Source organism: Cheilinus undulatus, linkage group 11 (genome assembly GCF_018320785.1).
Source record: "Cheilinus undulatus linkage group 11, ASM1832078v1, whole genome shotgun sequence".
NCBI classification, from domain to species: domain Eukaryota; kingdom Metazoa; phylum Chordata; class Actinopteri; order Labriformes; family Labridae; genus Cheilinus; species Cheilinus undulatus.
The window spans coordinates 20,209,932-20,227,234 of NC_054875.1; the positions used below are offsets into that span (position 1 = coordinate 20,209,932).

General features: G+C 39.3%; 1 protein-coding gene across 1 annotated transcript; it reads left to right on the forward strand.

Moving 5' to 3' along the window:
* The first annotated feature begins 5,842 nt into the window (after positions 1-5,842).
* Positions 5,843-17,097, forward strand: edn3b (endothelin 3b). The gene is made up of 4 exons (XM_041800424.1): positions 5,843-5,930; positions 6,024-6,222; positions 13,527-13,685; positions 17,020-17,097. The coding sequence occupies exons 1-4, from the start codon at positions 5,843-5,845 to the stop codon at positions 17,066-17,068; spliced, it is 495 nt and encodes a 164-aa protein (XP_041656358.1). The 3' UTR covers positions 17,069-17,097.
* Positions 17,098-17,303: the final 206 nt, after the last annotated feature.

The window sequence follows — 17,303 nt, forward strand, 5'->3', positions numbered from 1 at the left end:
GTATGGATTTGTTTAAGTGCATGTGTATACCTTAAACTCAGTGGGAGAAACTTAATCTTTTCATTCAAATTAAAACAGGTTTCTATCCTGCTTGTGTTTGTTCATCTTTGGAGAATTATTTCCACAAGGAATGAAAAATATTACAGTCACACGAGAACATTACAGAAATGTGAACAGACTAACAGGTTTCCTCTGTTCAGGGCTTTTTACAGCAGTCTGCTGTTTGATAGTAATGATCGCCCCCGGGAGGCAAGAAAAAGCGAGAGGAAATTGGGGTTGGAGGCTCACGAGGTATGTTTGTTTTCATAATAGAGATCAGTGCTGAGGTTTAGGTACGCTCTCATAAAATCTGGTGTCGTCAGTTTATATATACACATTTACTTTAGATTCCCAAAAGAGCACCGATGATTTTATGATTTTATAGTGCGGTTTGCATTTCATGAATTTGGCACTTTGGAGAATGCATACACAGTCAAATCATTTGAAATAATCAGTAAGTCTAAGTTAGATTGATTGAAATTTTTATCCTGGAGCACTAAAGCAAGGCTGGGCATGCTATCATTGAAATCTGACTTATGTGTGAGTGCAATCACTCATTTCTGCCTGATGTCTTCATCTCACATACATCACCTGAGCCTTCTTCTGGGGATGCCAGGCCTGAACTACAGTACAGTTGTTTCACAATCAGAATCACATAGTAAATTTTGCAGAAGTCAACAACATTCCAGAGCTTGGACTAATGCAGTGGTGCACCTTTGTTGTTTTCCATTGTCCTTATGCGTTGTTGCTGGACTTCAGTGTTGAGCATCATGCAGGAGCAGGTTGAATTCCCATCTCATTCACAGATGACAACTACATTTTAATTTCTATAATCCTAATGTTGACGGTCAACAACAGAATCACAGGCAGGATAATTTGACTTTTTGATGAAAAAAAAACCCCTTTCATGTCAAAGTGAAACAGACTTCTTCAAAGTAACGTCATTTAAATAAAGATATTGAATGTAAAATAACTGGTTGGATAAATATTCACGCCCTTCAAGTCAGTATCTGGTAGATGCACCTTGTGTGTGGATAGGTCTCATTCAGGCTTGCACATCTGGACATTGCAATTTTACAATTTTATTGACTTTGGAAAAACAGCTCAATCTCTGTCAGGTTGAACCAGGATCAGGCATGAACAGCCCTTCTCAAGTCCAGCCACAGATTCTCTATTGGCTTGAGGTCTGGGCTTTGACTCAGCCGCTCCAGAACATTCACCTTGTTGTCTTTAAACCATTTCTGTGTAGCTTTTGCTGTATGCTTTGGGTCTTTATCTTGCTGGAAAATTAATCTTCTCCAAGCTGTAGTTCCCTGGCAGACTGAATAAGATTGTCCTCCATGATTTTGCTATATTTTGCCGCATTCACTTTACTCTCTGAAACACAGTAGTGGCAGCATCATGCTATAGGGATGCTTCTCAGCAGCTGACCTTGGAAGGTAGAGAGTAAAGTGAATGACCTTCCAAGGTCAGCTGCTGAGAAGCATCCCTATAGCATGATGCTGCCACTACTGTGTTTCACAGTGGGGATGGTGTGTTTGTGGTGATGTGCAGTGTTTGGTGTCAGCCAAACACAGTGTCTTGTTTGATGGCCTTAGGTGGCATTTTGGTCTCATCAGACCAAAGAATTTTCTTCCACTTGAACACGGAGTCTCCCACGTCTTTTGCCGATATCTAGTTGTGATATAATCTGAGTTTTCTTCAACAGTGCCTTTCTCTTTGCCACTCTCCCATGAAGTTTTAAATGATAAGGAACCTGGGCTACAGTTGCTGTATGCAGAGTCTTTCCCATCTCAGTGGCTGAAGCTTGTAACTCCTTCAGAGTCATAGGTGCCTTCCTTCTTGCATGGTCACTCAGTTAGTCAGGACAGCCTGATCTGGGCAGATTTGCACATGCACCATATTCCTTTCATTTCTTGATAGCAGATTTAACTGATCTTCAGGGGATGATCAGTGCCTTTGACATTTTTTCACTTGAGACACATCCACTGCACTAAGGTGGTCCCCATTTTATTAACTGTGAGACTACTAGCACCAATTTACTGGACCTCTGTTGAATTAGATGAAGTCACTTTAAAGGGGGTGAATATTTATGCAATCACTTATTTGACCTTACATATTTTCTCAGATTGAGACTTTGTAGAAATCTGTTTTCACTTTGACATTAAAGACTATTTTTTTGGTCAAAAAAGTGTTATTGCCCATGATTGATTTAAAAAAAAATCAATAAAAGTTTAAAACATCCAAAGGAGTGTAAATTTTTTTATCATTACAGCATCTGAGCAAATGGCAACCTCTTCTGTTGAAAACTTAAACCAGTGTAAAAGGCAATAAATTGCACATCCTTGGGTGTCTACTTAAGTTTAGGTTTAGAGGTCCATATTTAAGGTGCAGTGTATAATATTTTACCTAGAAGCATTTAGTGGAACCAACTTAGGTAAATGAAACTAGAACCATAAGTAGGCCTATTTAAACTAGTGTTTAATCACCTAAATATAGAAAATAGTTTTTTCATTCCCTTGTAATAATACAGTAATATATTGAGCTTCCTACAGATTGTGCATTTTTAACATTCCAACACATTTCGGCATGCTATGCTGTGCGGCATGAATCTCATACGACAACAAGTTTGATGTTTGCAGACTGTACAATGACAGCTCCCACTAAACGCTGCTGTAAAATTTACGTCAATGCAAACAAAAAGAAGTCTGCTAATGTATGCTAAATCAGTGTGTGTCAGCCATCTACACCATCAGTGACGTTGTAAATAAATCAAAGCAACAATATAGCCGTTGTAATTGTAGCATTCATATGCTTAGAAAAACATCTTTCTCCTTGTTGGAATCCCACAAACTGCTGCTTTTGGCAATGTATTTATTCTAATGCTAACTTGTTTGTTTGTTGGTGCCAGTGTCGTGTTTAACGTTATGTCATTTCTTGCTGCATTCCTATTGGTTGGTTAATTAATGTAAAAAGGCCTCAAAAGTAGAGATGCAGAGATTGTGAAAATAAGGGCTGATACAAGTGTTTAAAATTACAATTTAGTCTGTACCAGTGTTTTTTCCATCTGGTGTAAGACTCCCACTATGCAAACATTTTCTCTCATGTTTGACAAAAACAGATCAGTTTGTCTACAGGTGATATATTTTACCCATTATAAAATCTCTTGTTTTATTTAGCAGGATGATGAATGAATTTAAATGATTATGACAGAATCCTTTTCTTTGTGAAGAAAACCCCTTTACAGCATTTAGACATGTCAACAACACTCGTGAGGTGGTCGTGTATCATTGTCAAAGCTTACAATCAAGAGATACCTCCAAAAATGTAGATACAGAGGCTCTCCAGGATACAAACCATTCGTAACATTCAACAGGGAGGCCGGTCAGATTCTTTGGACAAATGAAACCAAGGTAAAATTATAACAGAATGATGGGAAGAGAAGAGTGAAGAAGGAACTGCTCCTGATCCAAAGTGTACCACATCATTTGTCAAACATGGTAGAGGCAGGACTATGGCATGGGCATGAACAGCTGCCACTTCATTATAAAACCTGCATAGATACTTCTATAAGAGGTTTAAACATACATGATTAACTTAAAATCTTTTCTGAAAACTTCTGAAATGTATCTATAAATGAGAATAATCAACTAATTGATCTGATGACAGCATCAAGGTTTACAGCAGTATCACATAAAGCACTAATTATTTGATTTTCCTACAAGTGCACATGCAATGGGAAGAGTACAATCTAACCCAGCAGCTTTGACACATGAGTGTTTTTCTTTTTTTTTTTTTTTTTTTTAAATCCTGATGATACAATAAATACTGTTGACTGGGCTCTTCTGCAGCCAAGACCACAGCTTAGGTGAACCACATCACTTTGGCAGTGAGACAATGAAGACTGCAAAGAGAGGAAGAAATAAGGACAGAAGCCTCTTCCAAAGAGCGGATTTACTGGATAGAAGACCTTCAGATGAACGAGATTTCATTTGATTGTTTCTTGAACTGAAGAAAAAATGATTGTAGTGTTCTTAGGTTGTGGCTCCCCCTGTTGGGATGTACCTTCTGTGCAATTTGCAGTCACCTAGGAGAACGTCTATCAGAACACCCATGTGGCAATGTCATATCTGTTAGTTTAGTCATTATTTAGTGTAATGATTTTTTTTATTAGACACTGACTTGAGATGTATTTATAGACTCTTGACTAAGTAATCGGCACTGTCTGTAGCAGAAAGTTACACCACAGACGGGCTCTGGAGAGAGAAACATTACTCCTGTATGGTAGCAGCGCTGTGTGTGGATGGCCAGGAGGTGGATTTGTCTAGATTAATAGGATTATAAACTTCAAAACATTAACCCTAAGCTCTTAGAGTAAAACTGGGCTGGGAAACCACTGTGTGTAACAATCCTCAGAAACTATGTGAGCTTCGGCTCTTTTAAAGAACGTTCCTAAGACAGATATTTGAGCTTTCCTATGGGTCACAGCACGGACCAGGGCATCTCCTTTTAAGTTTCATTGTCAGGGCATGTTGTCCCTTTGGGCAAGCTGTGATTGTCTCCACTTTAGCTGTTATGTAACACAGTGTTTACATGTGAAGACAGGATACTATATATTTAAAGTGGCAAAATGGGGATCATAAATCAGGACAGGAGAACAGAAAATCACAGGGTATCTGTTATAAAACAGTTTTAGTAATCAGCATGTGTTCTGTAATGTGAGTTAGTTTTAAAGCAACACTCCTCCATTAAAAGTACAACTATTAAATCATTTAAATACACACAAAGGTCAACAAGTTTTGGCCTGCAGGGCAGCCTAAAAGGCATGTTTCTTTCCATTTAAAACACACTCTAGAGGGTTTATGACCATGTTTATTCTTGACTTGGCTATCAGTGGTTTTTATCATGTTTCAATCTAGCATAAGAGCATGGAAGAAGCTTTTTTTTTTTTTTTTTTTTTTTTTGCAGTGTTGGCACCCTGGAGTCAATCAACAGTGAGTGTGTATATCTTGCATATGTTGTTTAAGTTAATAACAATACTAATGTACATGTGATGAGAGAAATGTACTACTCATCATATATACATTTAATTAATCTTTTTTTTGGTTTTGCTTTAAATAAATTTTCATGGCCAGGGCCCATGCTGTTATGGATGGATACCTTTGCACATTATTGCAGTGAAAATACCAAAAATTAAACAATAGCTATACAACATAGAAAACAACAGACATCACACATTGAATGTTTTTAAATGTCCATAAAAGATAATACAAGACAAAAAATCCTTTTAAGAAAATCTTTTATTGTTTTTAACACGGGATAGGCATCATACTAATGCTCGAACAAGAACACAAAAAGTAGCACCCAATCTCTGTGCGCAATGCTGCTGCCTTGCAAAAGGGTGTTGTGAGGGGTGTGGGCGTGTACCCGAGATACTCCAAATCCCTCCACCTTTGATTGGGGCTTGTCAGTAGATGCAGGAACTTTGAGGAGCATCGTTGCCTTGTGTTTTCTCCAGATTCCAAAATTGAGCGAGCGCGTCACAGCAGGTGAGCAATTTCGGGAAACAGCAATTTCCTCTCACTTTAGTGTGCAGGTTACAGGTTCGTATTCTTGACACGGAACTGAGAGAAACTGAGCATCAAATATCACCAATCTACCGCCTGGACCGTATAAGATGGACTTTACACGGACATTCATTGGTCTATTAAAGTTCATGGATTTTCAGTCGATGTTGGTGGCAGATTAATCTGACGCGTGCTGCGCCATCATCAGGTTATGAATGTGTTTGGGAATATCTGACATGGCAAGGATACAGTCCATCCTTCCAAGAGTCATGCTCTGGGAAATATTTGGATTCATTCTCTTACAAGGTATGTTAAAAGCAAGCTGCGTAAACTTTTACGCATTAAGTATTCACATTTTACGCATTTATCTTATAATATCAAGTAGCTACTTTTAACATGTATCTTGTGCAATGTAAGGTGTGTTGACATCTGAGGTCAGCACTGGAGCTTACCTTGACTCCGGCAGAGTGTCTGGCTCTGGAGGACCAACGGGTCCACATCTTGCTGAAGCAACTGCGGCAAAGTCCAGACCCAAGCGCTGCACTTGTTATTCCTACAAGGATAAAGAGTGCGTCTACTACTGCCACTTGGACATCATCTGGATCAACACACCCGAGTAAGACATGCTTTTTCTTTTAAAAAGCGCCTTAATGAATCTCTGAACTCTTCAAATAATCCACTAAGGATTGCTACTGTTGCACAAACATATCCGGACTTGCACATCTGCTCATCTTTTGTCAGCGTTGACACATACTGGAAAGGTAATTGTGACTTAAAAAAAAAACTGACTGGCATGTTGCTACTTTATGTAACGTAAATCAGAGCCATGCACTAATACAAAACATTCAAACAAGTCACACCCATTAAGTGTTGCCCTGGGGCTTCAGGAGCTAGACGCCGTCATGGTTCAAGTGAGGGCAAGCCCAACAAAAATTAAACCCATTGCAAGGTCAAAGTTTGACATCAGAGAAGTAGAGATTATTGCTGCTAAAGTTAATATTCTCTGTTTATTGTGTCATCCTCTCAGTGGCAAACATATAGTCTGTGTGATAGTCTTCAAAAGGCTCATAGGAAAGGGCGAAGAGATGCATATTGCTACATTTCAAGTTATTCTACACTTAAAAACGACAAAAACTTCCATCATAGCAAGTGTACTTGTCCTATTTCTTGTCAGAATATCTCATCACACTTATTATAAGCTATATCCACATGACAAAGCCAGATTAACTTTTTACTTGAAGATATTGAAGCAGAAAGCCTGGATTTCCTGTCATGAGTATGAGTAATATCTGCTACTGACAAAAAATGTATCTAAATGTCTTGAAATGGGAACAAATACAGTACTAAGGGGAACTTTTCTTTGCTTATTAATTTGTCCTGGACATGTTTAAGACATCTTTCAGCAGTTATTTTTTTTCAGTTCTCAAGACTCTTTTGGGCAAAGTTTAGAAAAATGCAGTAGCTGCAGTGTGCTGGTTCTGCCTTTAAAATAACTCTAGAAAATAATCTTGTTCCTGATGGTTTCTTATGATTTTGGAGCTCATAAGGAGTTATTGTTAATATTGGTCTGTCCTGACACCAGCAAAATACTCTGTCTTAAACAGGGCATTAAAGTCAAATTTGGGTGTTACATTGGCATTTTTTTACACTTGCTAAATTTGAGTTTCTACGTTTTCTTTCTTTTGATATCTTCATCAAATTGCCTCCTGAACGCTATCTTTAAATAAAGTCTACTCTCTAAGTGCTTAGAAATTTGTTAGGCTGCTATGTAAAAAAACATCCCTGGTCAAGCCTCATTACTGTCACAGTAGATCTGTCAAGATGTGATCGAAGATGTAACTACCGACTCCCTACTGGTAATAAGCTTATAAAGAAGGAGGTATCCTCTGCTGTTTTTTCTTCAGTGTGGAGGTTGAGAGGCAGAATGGACAGAGATCAGAGAGAATCTTTCATACACAGCTAAAAACCTCTGGGGGCTGTCAAAGAATGAGCCACTTCTTAATTTCCTTCATGGTGAATTTGGCTTGTACTCTTGTCTTTACTCACTTGAGCTGGATTTATTCTAAGGGATCTTTCTGGCAATCAAATGTGGGCCATACCTGCTTCTTTGGTTTTGTGGTGTTAATGAGTTTCATTTTAAAGTGTTTACTCCCCTATGAATTCATTTAACCCCTAGAGCTCACAGCTATTTTTTTCACCATCATGTCTCGTCTGGACGTTATTTCTTTAAAAGCTTGTAAAACATCAACCCTGTGGTGCACAGTCAAGCTCTATCCGTCTTTTTTTTTTTCAGGACAACCTGGGTTTTAAGAATATATCTACTACAGTAATGTCACTTGGATTTTGAAAAAGTTATAGGACTCTAAAGTCGAAAGAAAAAACAAATCGGAATTTGTAACTCACAGTTTCTTATTGATAACACACAGTTAACAGTAGTGACTAAGCATTTTCTTTGCACAGACTTGTTCTCCCATCGCTGGGGACACAACGGTGAAAAAATAAACCCTCTGTGACTAAAGGTTTTCAAAATCTCTATATTTATACAAAAGAAGTACATGCGCTCCAAGCGTTCTTACTGGCTACGGAGACATCAAGGGTAGCAAACGAACAGCAAAATGGTCAGCTTTCAGAGGAAAGAAAGAGTGTCTATGATCTATGGTTCAAAAGTTACTAACGTTTTTTCTAAACTGTGTCACTTCCTGTTGTATGGCAACGCCGTCCTCAGAGACCCCTGGAAGTCAGCCGAGTTGCAGGCTAACTGAAAAAAAGTTCTGTAAGAGCTCGAATGCAGGAAGAACATATTTAGAAAGGCACAACACAGAGCTTTCACAGGAAAAAAACAAGTTTGAGTCTACGACCTACGGTTCAAAAGTTACCAAGCAATTTACAAAGGGGTGTGCCTGCAGCACGGATCCATGCCACGTGAGCTCTAAGGGTTAATGCCAGTTAAAATAAAGTAACTTTTTTTCATTTTTTTAAACCATTCAAAATTAATTGCTACAGCACCAAGTACGCAACTAAATCTATCCCATGATAACGCAGATTTAGTCTGTGCTCTTTGTGTAGGATCCTGGATAAACTGCTTTCTGTTCTTGACAACACCCAGCTCCTCTGCACATCACATTCATGAGGCAGAGGACATGCTCAGTGATACACTGCCAGAGTCTGGCTCCACTGACAAACTCTCAAACTCTTTTGTTCCCAGCCTGGCCATATGACCATATGAGTAGGTGGATTTGCCAGACTGTTGTCAGGCAAATCCATCTTGCAAAGCTCTGATCCATGTTTGTGCTAAACCAGACATGGTTCTGAGCAATCAGCATCATTCAAGAAGAAAATGGTGGTAGCTATGGGCGGCGTTAAGTTGTACCTTGAGCCATTGTTTTAGGGGAAATTTGCTTTGCATATTTCGATATTTTAATTGGAATTTGGGAAATTTGTTTAGATGTTTGGGGCAATTTTGTTTTGAAATGAGGGTAGGGGTGTTATTTGACATTTTTAATGATTATCTTCATGGAAGATCAGAGAATTTGTTTAGATGTTTCTGTCATTTCAGGGCAATTTTGAGGAATGTTTTTGTAAAATTTCTGGAATTTGCTTAGAAATTTTAGGGGGAATTTCATTGAAAATTTTGAGGCATTTACATGGAAATTTTGAGATGTTTTAAATGGAATACTTGGGCTTTATGGTTAAGTTTCATCGAAACATTTGGGGACCGTTTGAAGAAATGTTGTGGTACTTTTTATTGGAAACTTTAAAAATATATATATTTTTAAATTTCAAAGATTTTTTGGGGGGTAATTTATAGGGAATTTATGTGGATTTTATGTTTGTTTTAAGAAAGGAAAATATTCAGGAAATTTCTGTTCTTAGACAGGGCTGATGTTTTAACTTATCAGGTCCTACTAATCCCAAACAAGTGTCAGAAACTAAAAATGCATTTCAAACAAAAGCTCAGGTCTCAGCCGGTTAAATCAAGCTCAAAGAACAGCACTTAAAGCTTTTTATGACAGAAAAGACCCTCTCATGCCCTACTGTTTCAGCATGAGTTCGCGATTGTTCCAGGTAGGGTTGAGTTGTACTGTAAGCATATACGATGTATATGATGGCTACCGCTGTGGTGCATTTAGCTTGGATGTTGCTGTAGAAAAGCATGAGTTCAATAAGGCCTCTGCCACATTTTCTTATTAAAACAAGAAAAAACAGACACCCTGAAAGCTTCTCTAAGCAGAGGACATGTTTTTGCACATTTCTGTATAGGCTTAAGCATGAGTTTTAGCTTTGCAGTCCAAACACCACGGCACCACTAGCCTGTAGCCTCAGGTTAGCCCTGGGGCTACACATGTCTATACCTCATTTTGTTGTGTTGCTCTGATTGGCCTATCATGAATGTGACTGACAGAACGTTCGTTCAATCACCTTATGAGAAATTTTGAAAAGTTTTGCCCTTTAGCTTTGTATGGGAGCTCTCCCGGATGAATGTGTAATATATTCATGCAGTGGATATATGAAATAGTTTATCTGGCATGTCAGGTAATATAACTGTACAGCAGTTCTCAGCTGGCAAGGAGTACATACAGGGATCTCCTGCCCACTGATGGGATCTATGTGTCATCAGACATTAGACATGGCATTGTACTGGGACATTGTGTTGATGGGCCTAAGCCTGAAGGCAGAGCTCTAAATTTATCAATGAATCCAATCTCACCTGTGATCATAAGCTTTTACTCAAATAATGAGGTTTTGGACACAAACAGCGGAACTGAGTTTCTTCACAAGTGCTGAGAGTTCGGAGTACAGCCACTACTCCTTCAGACTCAAGCATCTGATTAGGATGCCTACATTGCACCTCCCTCTGGAGGTTTTCAAGGCATGCCTAACCAAAAGGAGACTGTAAGGTAGACTCAGAGCGTACTGGAGGGATTATATATCACATCTTGCACAGGACCACCTCTTAATCCCCCCCATTTATGTACAGTGGAAGGGCAATCTTGAGGGCACTTCATCATGTTTTTTGTTTCATAGAGGCATTCAAGAGGCCCTTTAGCAACAATTTTAGGCCCCCTACTCTTTTCTTTGTATATACTCCCTTTGGGGTCCAGTTTTAAAAAACAAAATTTGTCATTCCATTTTTCTGCTGACACCCTTCAAATTTATCTGCCCATGACACCTAAAAGAAATTCTTTAACAGTCTTACAAAACTGTTTAAAAGATATAAAATCATCGATGGAGTTAAACATCTTGTGTTTAAATGAAAAGAAATCTGTAATAATAGTGTTTGGAAAATCTGAACTCCTAAATGGTGTTGACTGTGTTTGGTCCGTTAGCCTCCCACTGCCGCCCTTTTTTTCCATAACCTTGGTGTCATCTTTGACAGTTGCTTCAAATTTGACCATCAGGTTAGTTCAGTGGTTAAGACCAGCTTCTTTCAGCTGAGACTGTTGGGGAGGGTTACCTTTCTCCAAATTACTTTGAGAGGGTAATCCGCATGTTTATCACCTCTCCTTTAGTTTATTGTAATTCTTTGTATGCTGGTGTGGATCAGTTGTCTCTCCGTCACTTGCAGTTACTTCAAAATGCAGCTGCACGGCTTCTGACTGGCAAGAGACGCAGAGACCACATCACGCCAGTGCTGGCTTCTCTCCACTGGCTTCCTGTCAGTTTCAGGATAGAGTTTAAAATTGTGTTACTTGTTTTTGAAGCATTGCATGGCTTAGCACCTTCTTATCTGTCTGAGTTGTTGCACCAACATGCTCCAGTCAGAGCACTGAGGTCAACACACCAGATGCTTCTTGATGTTCCTAGATGCAGTCTGAAAACTAGAGGTGACAGGACATTTGCTGTGGCTGCTCCAAGACTTTGGAACAGTTTACCTCTTAACATTAGAACTGCTTAGTCTATAGATTATTTTAAAATCTTGCTGAAGTCTCACCTATTTGCAATGGCTTTTAATACAAGCTGAGCTTGACATTTTGATATGCATTCTTTTAAATATTGATATTTCATTATGTTTTTGTGAGTCATGTATTGTGCTTTTATTGTTTATCTTTATTATATCTTTTAACATTTTTTAAAGCCTGTAAAGCACTTGATTGTAGGGTCAAAGTGTGGAGAAAATGCAGAGCCACTATGCTGATTGCTGCACCAATAGAGTAACATTTTTTGTTGAGGCAGTGTGATGGTGTGGGGGGGCGGCATCTCCCTCACTGGAAAAATGAGGCTTATCATCATTGGAGGAAATCTCAAAGCAGAGAGATATTGAGATGAGATTGTGCAACCAGTGACAATCCCATATCTCCACAGTCTAGGACTAAAAGTGACAACCTTCGCCCCCACAGAGTGGGGTTAATTAGAGACTACCGTCAGAATTTTGGAGTGGGGAAGATGGAATGGCCTTCCAGTAGTCCTGACCTCAACCCCATTGAACACTTGTTGGATCAGCTTGGGTTTGCTGTTTTTACCAGAGTGACCAATGCAACCACATTCACTGACTTGCGACAAATGCTGGTTGAAGAATGGGATACCATCCCACAGCAGTGTGTGACCAGGCTGGTAACAAGCATGAGGAGGCCATTGCAGCTGTTTATGGTTCTTCCACAAGCTACTGAGGCCCCTGTTTGTTTCCCACAGTATATGAGTTACTGCCAAGAAGCATTGTTATAACAAAGAAATAATCTACCACTCACAAACTTCCTTACTTTTTGTGCTAAGTTTACACTTGCCTATAGCCCAGGGCCTGTCCTGGTGAAAGGACCATCACCTGATTCTGTGACCTGTTTTAGCTTTGTGTGTCATGATGCATCAATAGAAAGAGAACACTAGCAGATGACACAAACTGCTTGAACTTGTGGCCTTGCATACCGCAGATATGTAGCAAGAACACACTCAATGACACCTTCTTGTTTTGTTGTTTCTGTTTTGCCATCTCTCATAACCGCATATTAAAATCTTTGGCAAGTCAGTAGGAAAGCATTCTTTCCTTCCCTGTCTTCTTGATCCAAGACAGCTTTGGGCTATTTCAGGTAAACAGGGTGCTTTATTACTGTGCAGCAAGTTGGGACAAATTGACATAGTTTAAAGACTTAGTGGGATATTGACTTAGTCCACAATATTGATCTCAAAGCTGTAACTGTGTTTTAAAAAAGTAACGTGAAGTGTGGTAGAAGAAGAACCAGAAGTAAGTTTTGAAGTTTTTTACATGTAGTTTCATAAATTGTTAAAGTGAAGGAACATCTGTGACATCTGTCCCCTAGCTACTCATCACTGGCTGTTAAAACTGTGGTTATACAATATTAATCTTCTTTGTGTTTGTAATGTGTGGTTCTGACCTTTCCCCTTCCTTTCAGTTATCCTTTAAGTGCTTTACTTATCCTATCAGGCTAAAAGGCAAGTTTCCTCCAAGACCTCTCTTTACCACAGGATAAAAAATAGCCTCCAGCTGTTGTCAGCATTTGCAGACCCCTTTGTCATACATGAAGACAGTAATCTCTCTAATAACAGCTACTTGAGACTGAACAGATATATGGCTGAAAGGTGTTTTTTTTTTATCCTTAAGTCAGCAGGAGACAAGCTGCGGTTAAAGCAAACACAATGGAAGCAGCAGGCAGGATGTCAGCAATACTGCAAAAATCTGTCAGGATTAGTCAGAAACAGATGATGAAAGAGGGGGAATCGGAGGAGAAGATAAGTGATGCCAACTTGACTCTCAAAAGCATAGGTAGTGTTATCCAGATGGCAGGAGCAGCGTTTGAACAGCAAAATTTACAATACTGCTTTCTTTGATATTGTGAATTTGATTTATGCATGTTCTATTTAAAGCACCTTATTTCGTATTAATGGTTTTTTATTGCCACCATTACCAAGAAACAGGTTTAAAACATGAGGGAGGTACTGTGAAAACTGTTCATCTTGTTTTCTCAGGCGCACTGTGCCGTATGGAATGTCGAGCTACAGAGGACCTCAGCGAATCAGACGGGATGTTACCAAACAAGCACCTGAACGTGAGCGGGCAAAGACTCAGCGTTGCATATGTGTTTCAACTGACTCAGACCCTGAATGCAGTTACTTTTGCCTGTCAAGGTCAGTCTGCATTTTTTTTAGTACTACTCCTAGTCACTCTTTGTTCCAACCATTCAGGTAACAAAAGGAAAATGTGATTTTTTTTCAGTGGAAAAACACATCTAGTGATTAAACTATGATGTCTCTGGATTATCATGTTTTGGCAAGCATCTCTGGCTGTCAGGACTCTTCCAAGACCAACTAGATTAAGAGCTGAAAAGTTTAAAGTTCCACAAAACTGCCAGTCTTTACAGATAAAAACCTCCTTAATTTTTCCCTCTTGCAAATTGTCATAAAATGGCAAAGTAGTGGGTGAGAATTGCCAAAGTGGCATCCAACATGTATGCACTGGTATCATTAAAAAAATCAACATTTGGGAGGGCCCATTTCCTGGGGCTTTCAGGGGCCCATATCTCCAAATTCCCTTGGCAGACCTAGACTTGCCTAAAGGCACACCAATGTGCCTATCCACAGTATTTGAGAAACACTGCTCTACAGATGCTATGCTGTAGCAGAGTTAGCTGTTAGCAGGAGCAGTGTTTATCTGTTTCCGAGACTGCAACCAGCTATGCTGGGCTAACATTCAAAGCAAATAGACTGGCCAGATTCTGTGTCTATCATTGACGGATCCATGTCACAAAGTTTCAAGCTGATCTGCTTGCTCCATAAGAGAACTGAGGGACCAATCATTCGAGGTGAATGCAGTGGTAGCTAAGGGCATGGTTTGGTTTAGTTGTTCTGCAAGCCTCTACAGGCTTGTAACATGTAACCTTGCAAAGCAGAAGGATTTGTCAGTCTCATTTGAGGAGAAAGAAACAGTAGCTACAGGTAGGGTTTAGTTGTACTAGAAGCCGATATGTAGCTATGGATGTAGATATAGTATAGCAGCAGTTTTATCAGAGCTGAACTACATTTCTTTATAAAATAAAGAGCAAAGAACAGCACTAAAAGACGTCTGCTCTGGGATGAGTTTGCAAGAGTTATAGGTATATACAATGGCTACTGGTGGAAATTTTAGCTCTGGTTTACTCAAAGAAGCAGTTTTATCAGACCTCAAGTTCACTTTTTTATTAAATCAAGAGCAAAGAGCCACACTGAAAGTTTCGCTTGGCAAAGTTGCTTTTGCAAGTCTCCTGACAAGCTTCAGCATGAATTTTAGCCCTATCATCTCCACCATTTATAAGCTGCAGCAGGACTAGCCTGTACAACTCAGGTTAGCACTGGAGCTGCAAACGAATTGTGCCTTAGTTTCTTCTGTCGCTCTGATTGGCCCATCATGAATGTAACAGACAGACTGCTTGTCCAGTCAACTGAGAATTTTTCGAAAAAGTCCTGCCCTTCCAAAATGCTTTGTTTGGGAGGTTTCCCAGAATGTAGAATATACTGTAGTCATGCAATGGATATATGAAACAGTTTATCTGGCATGTCAGGTCAGTGAACATGGTGACTGGTGAAATTAGCATGGATGCAGCTTTAGCAGTAGGGTAATAAAACTGGAAAACATGTCTGCATTAAAAGAAGAGCAAAAAAAAAAAAAACACACTACAAGGTTTGCTTGATGGAAGAAGTTGTTGCTCTCTCCCAACAAGCTTGGCAAGAGTTTGATTTGCTCCAGTGATAGTGAAGGCTGCCTGTGGAGCTCGCTTTATGTAGGGTTGGCACGCCTACAAAGTCAAACATTTTTTGGGTTAAATTTGCCCACAATGAATGTGACAAAGAGAATGTTTGTCTGAGCACCCTCTGAGTACTTGAAAAATTTTGCCCATTCCCATTGGATGTTGTTCAGATATATCACGTGCCATTCACATGTAAAACAGTGTATATGGTGTGTCAGGTTAAAGCCAAGCATACAGCAAAATAATGACAGACTTGTAGTCATAACTGATGCACAATAAAAAACTCTCTATAGACTTTGCTAGTGTGTATATTAATCAACTGCAGGATGAGTGTATACAGATCTTCACTGATACAGAGTCAGGGAAAATTGGGTTTGGCATGTATGTGGCAAATATTCACATTCAACAGAGTGTACATATTTCTGATAATTTGTCTCAGAGCTGTTGACAATTTTATGGGCCATATGGTGGGTTGGAGAAGTAAAACCATCAAAAAGAGTAATCGGCTTGGACTCTGCGGCTCCTTGATGGCATTGAAAGAAGGGATGTCTTCATCCCGCCCTGACCTGCTTCAGGAGGTTTTTGTGTTGTTTATATCAACTCAAGAATGCAGGGTGTCATGTTAAGTTTTTGTGGGTGCCAGGGCACTCAGGAATTAAGGAGAATGAGATTTCTGAAAAGCTGGCAAAGGAGTGTCTCTCGAAACAGACAGTTGAATTAACTGTCCCTTTAGGAAAAAGGTAATGGTAATAGGGAAACACCCGGATGGGTTATGTCAATGTGGGGGAGAAGAGACATCACAGCATGTGGTTTTTGTTTGCTCCAATTACCGGAGGGAAAGACAGGTGCTATTTATAGAACTGTCGGATTTGGGTCTATCATCTTTCTTCTTTAAATCTATCTTTTATCCAGGGACCAACTCTCAGGCTGTTAGTAAAGCACTATTAAGATTTCTGTATGTGACAGGCACCTACTAGTAGATTTGAATTAAACATATATTTTTAGTCGGTGGAGGGCAGCATTACACTATTCAGTGTACAGCCTGCCGAAAATCAAGAAGAAGAAGAAGAAGACTCAGTCATGATACATACTATAGTCAAACGTGATACTCATTACTTCAGAGTCATCAATATCATGTTTGGGAAAATGAGTTCTACAGCAGTAGACAGTGAAGTAGGTGTTATTAAATACTCACCAACTAACTAATGGATTTTCAGATGCACTTTTCAGCCCATTAGTTAAAGCAGTTCTTACTTATTGTTCATACTTTCTTTCTAGCCAATAAGATCCAGATAATGAATATTATCAATAACCAATAATATCCAAAAAAAATCGTATTAAAGTTTTGAGGATCAGTGCTTTGTGGGATTTCTAATTGTAGATAGTAATTAGAATTGTAACTTTGATTTAACTACCAGTAGTCAAAGAAGTAGTCCACCAATTTCTCACAAAATATTCAGGTCAGAAAAACAACCCAGGCCATGTCATACTAATGTCATCAGGGTAATTTGGCTTCAGGCTTAGAGACTTCTAATTGACGACAAAGATCATGGTGGCTCCATCATGGGAAATGTAGTCTAGCTTTAGGAACCTTTGACCATACTTTGGACTAAGAGCCTGCTGCTTAAAAAAACACCATTAAAAAAAACGTTCTCATGTGGTTCTCCAGTCTTTATACGTACATCTGAATAGTCCCTTTAACACTGAATATTAATTTTTTTTTAATGTTTTGTCCACAGCCCGCATCACAAAGGGCCAATCAGGAGTCTCCACAGAGTCCCTGGATGACAGTTTGACTCCTCTCATCTTTAGCTGTTCTCCTCTCCGGGAATGGACCCTTCTCTCCTCTCCACTGTCTCTTTGGAACTCTTGCCTTTGCAGGCATACTCACGATAAAGGGAAGAGTTTGGGAGTTCTACTCTGCTGACATTTCACAGCATCACAACTCTTGGAGCAAGTTCTATCAGGCTGAGTGGTTTCAGGATCTCTCCAGCATATTTGACGTGGATCCCTGGAGGCAATC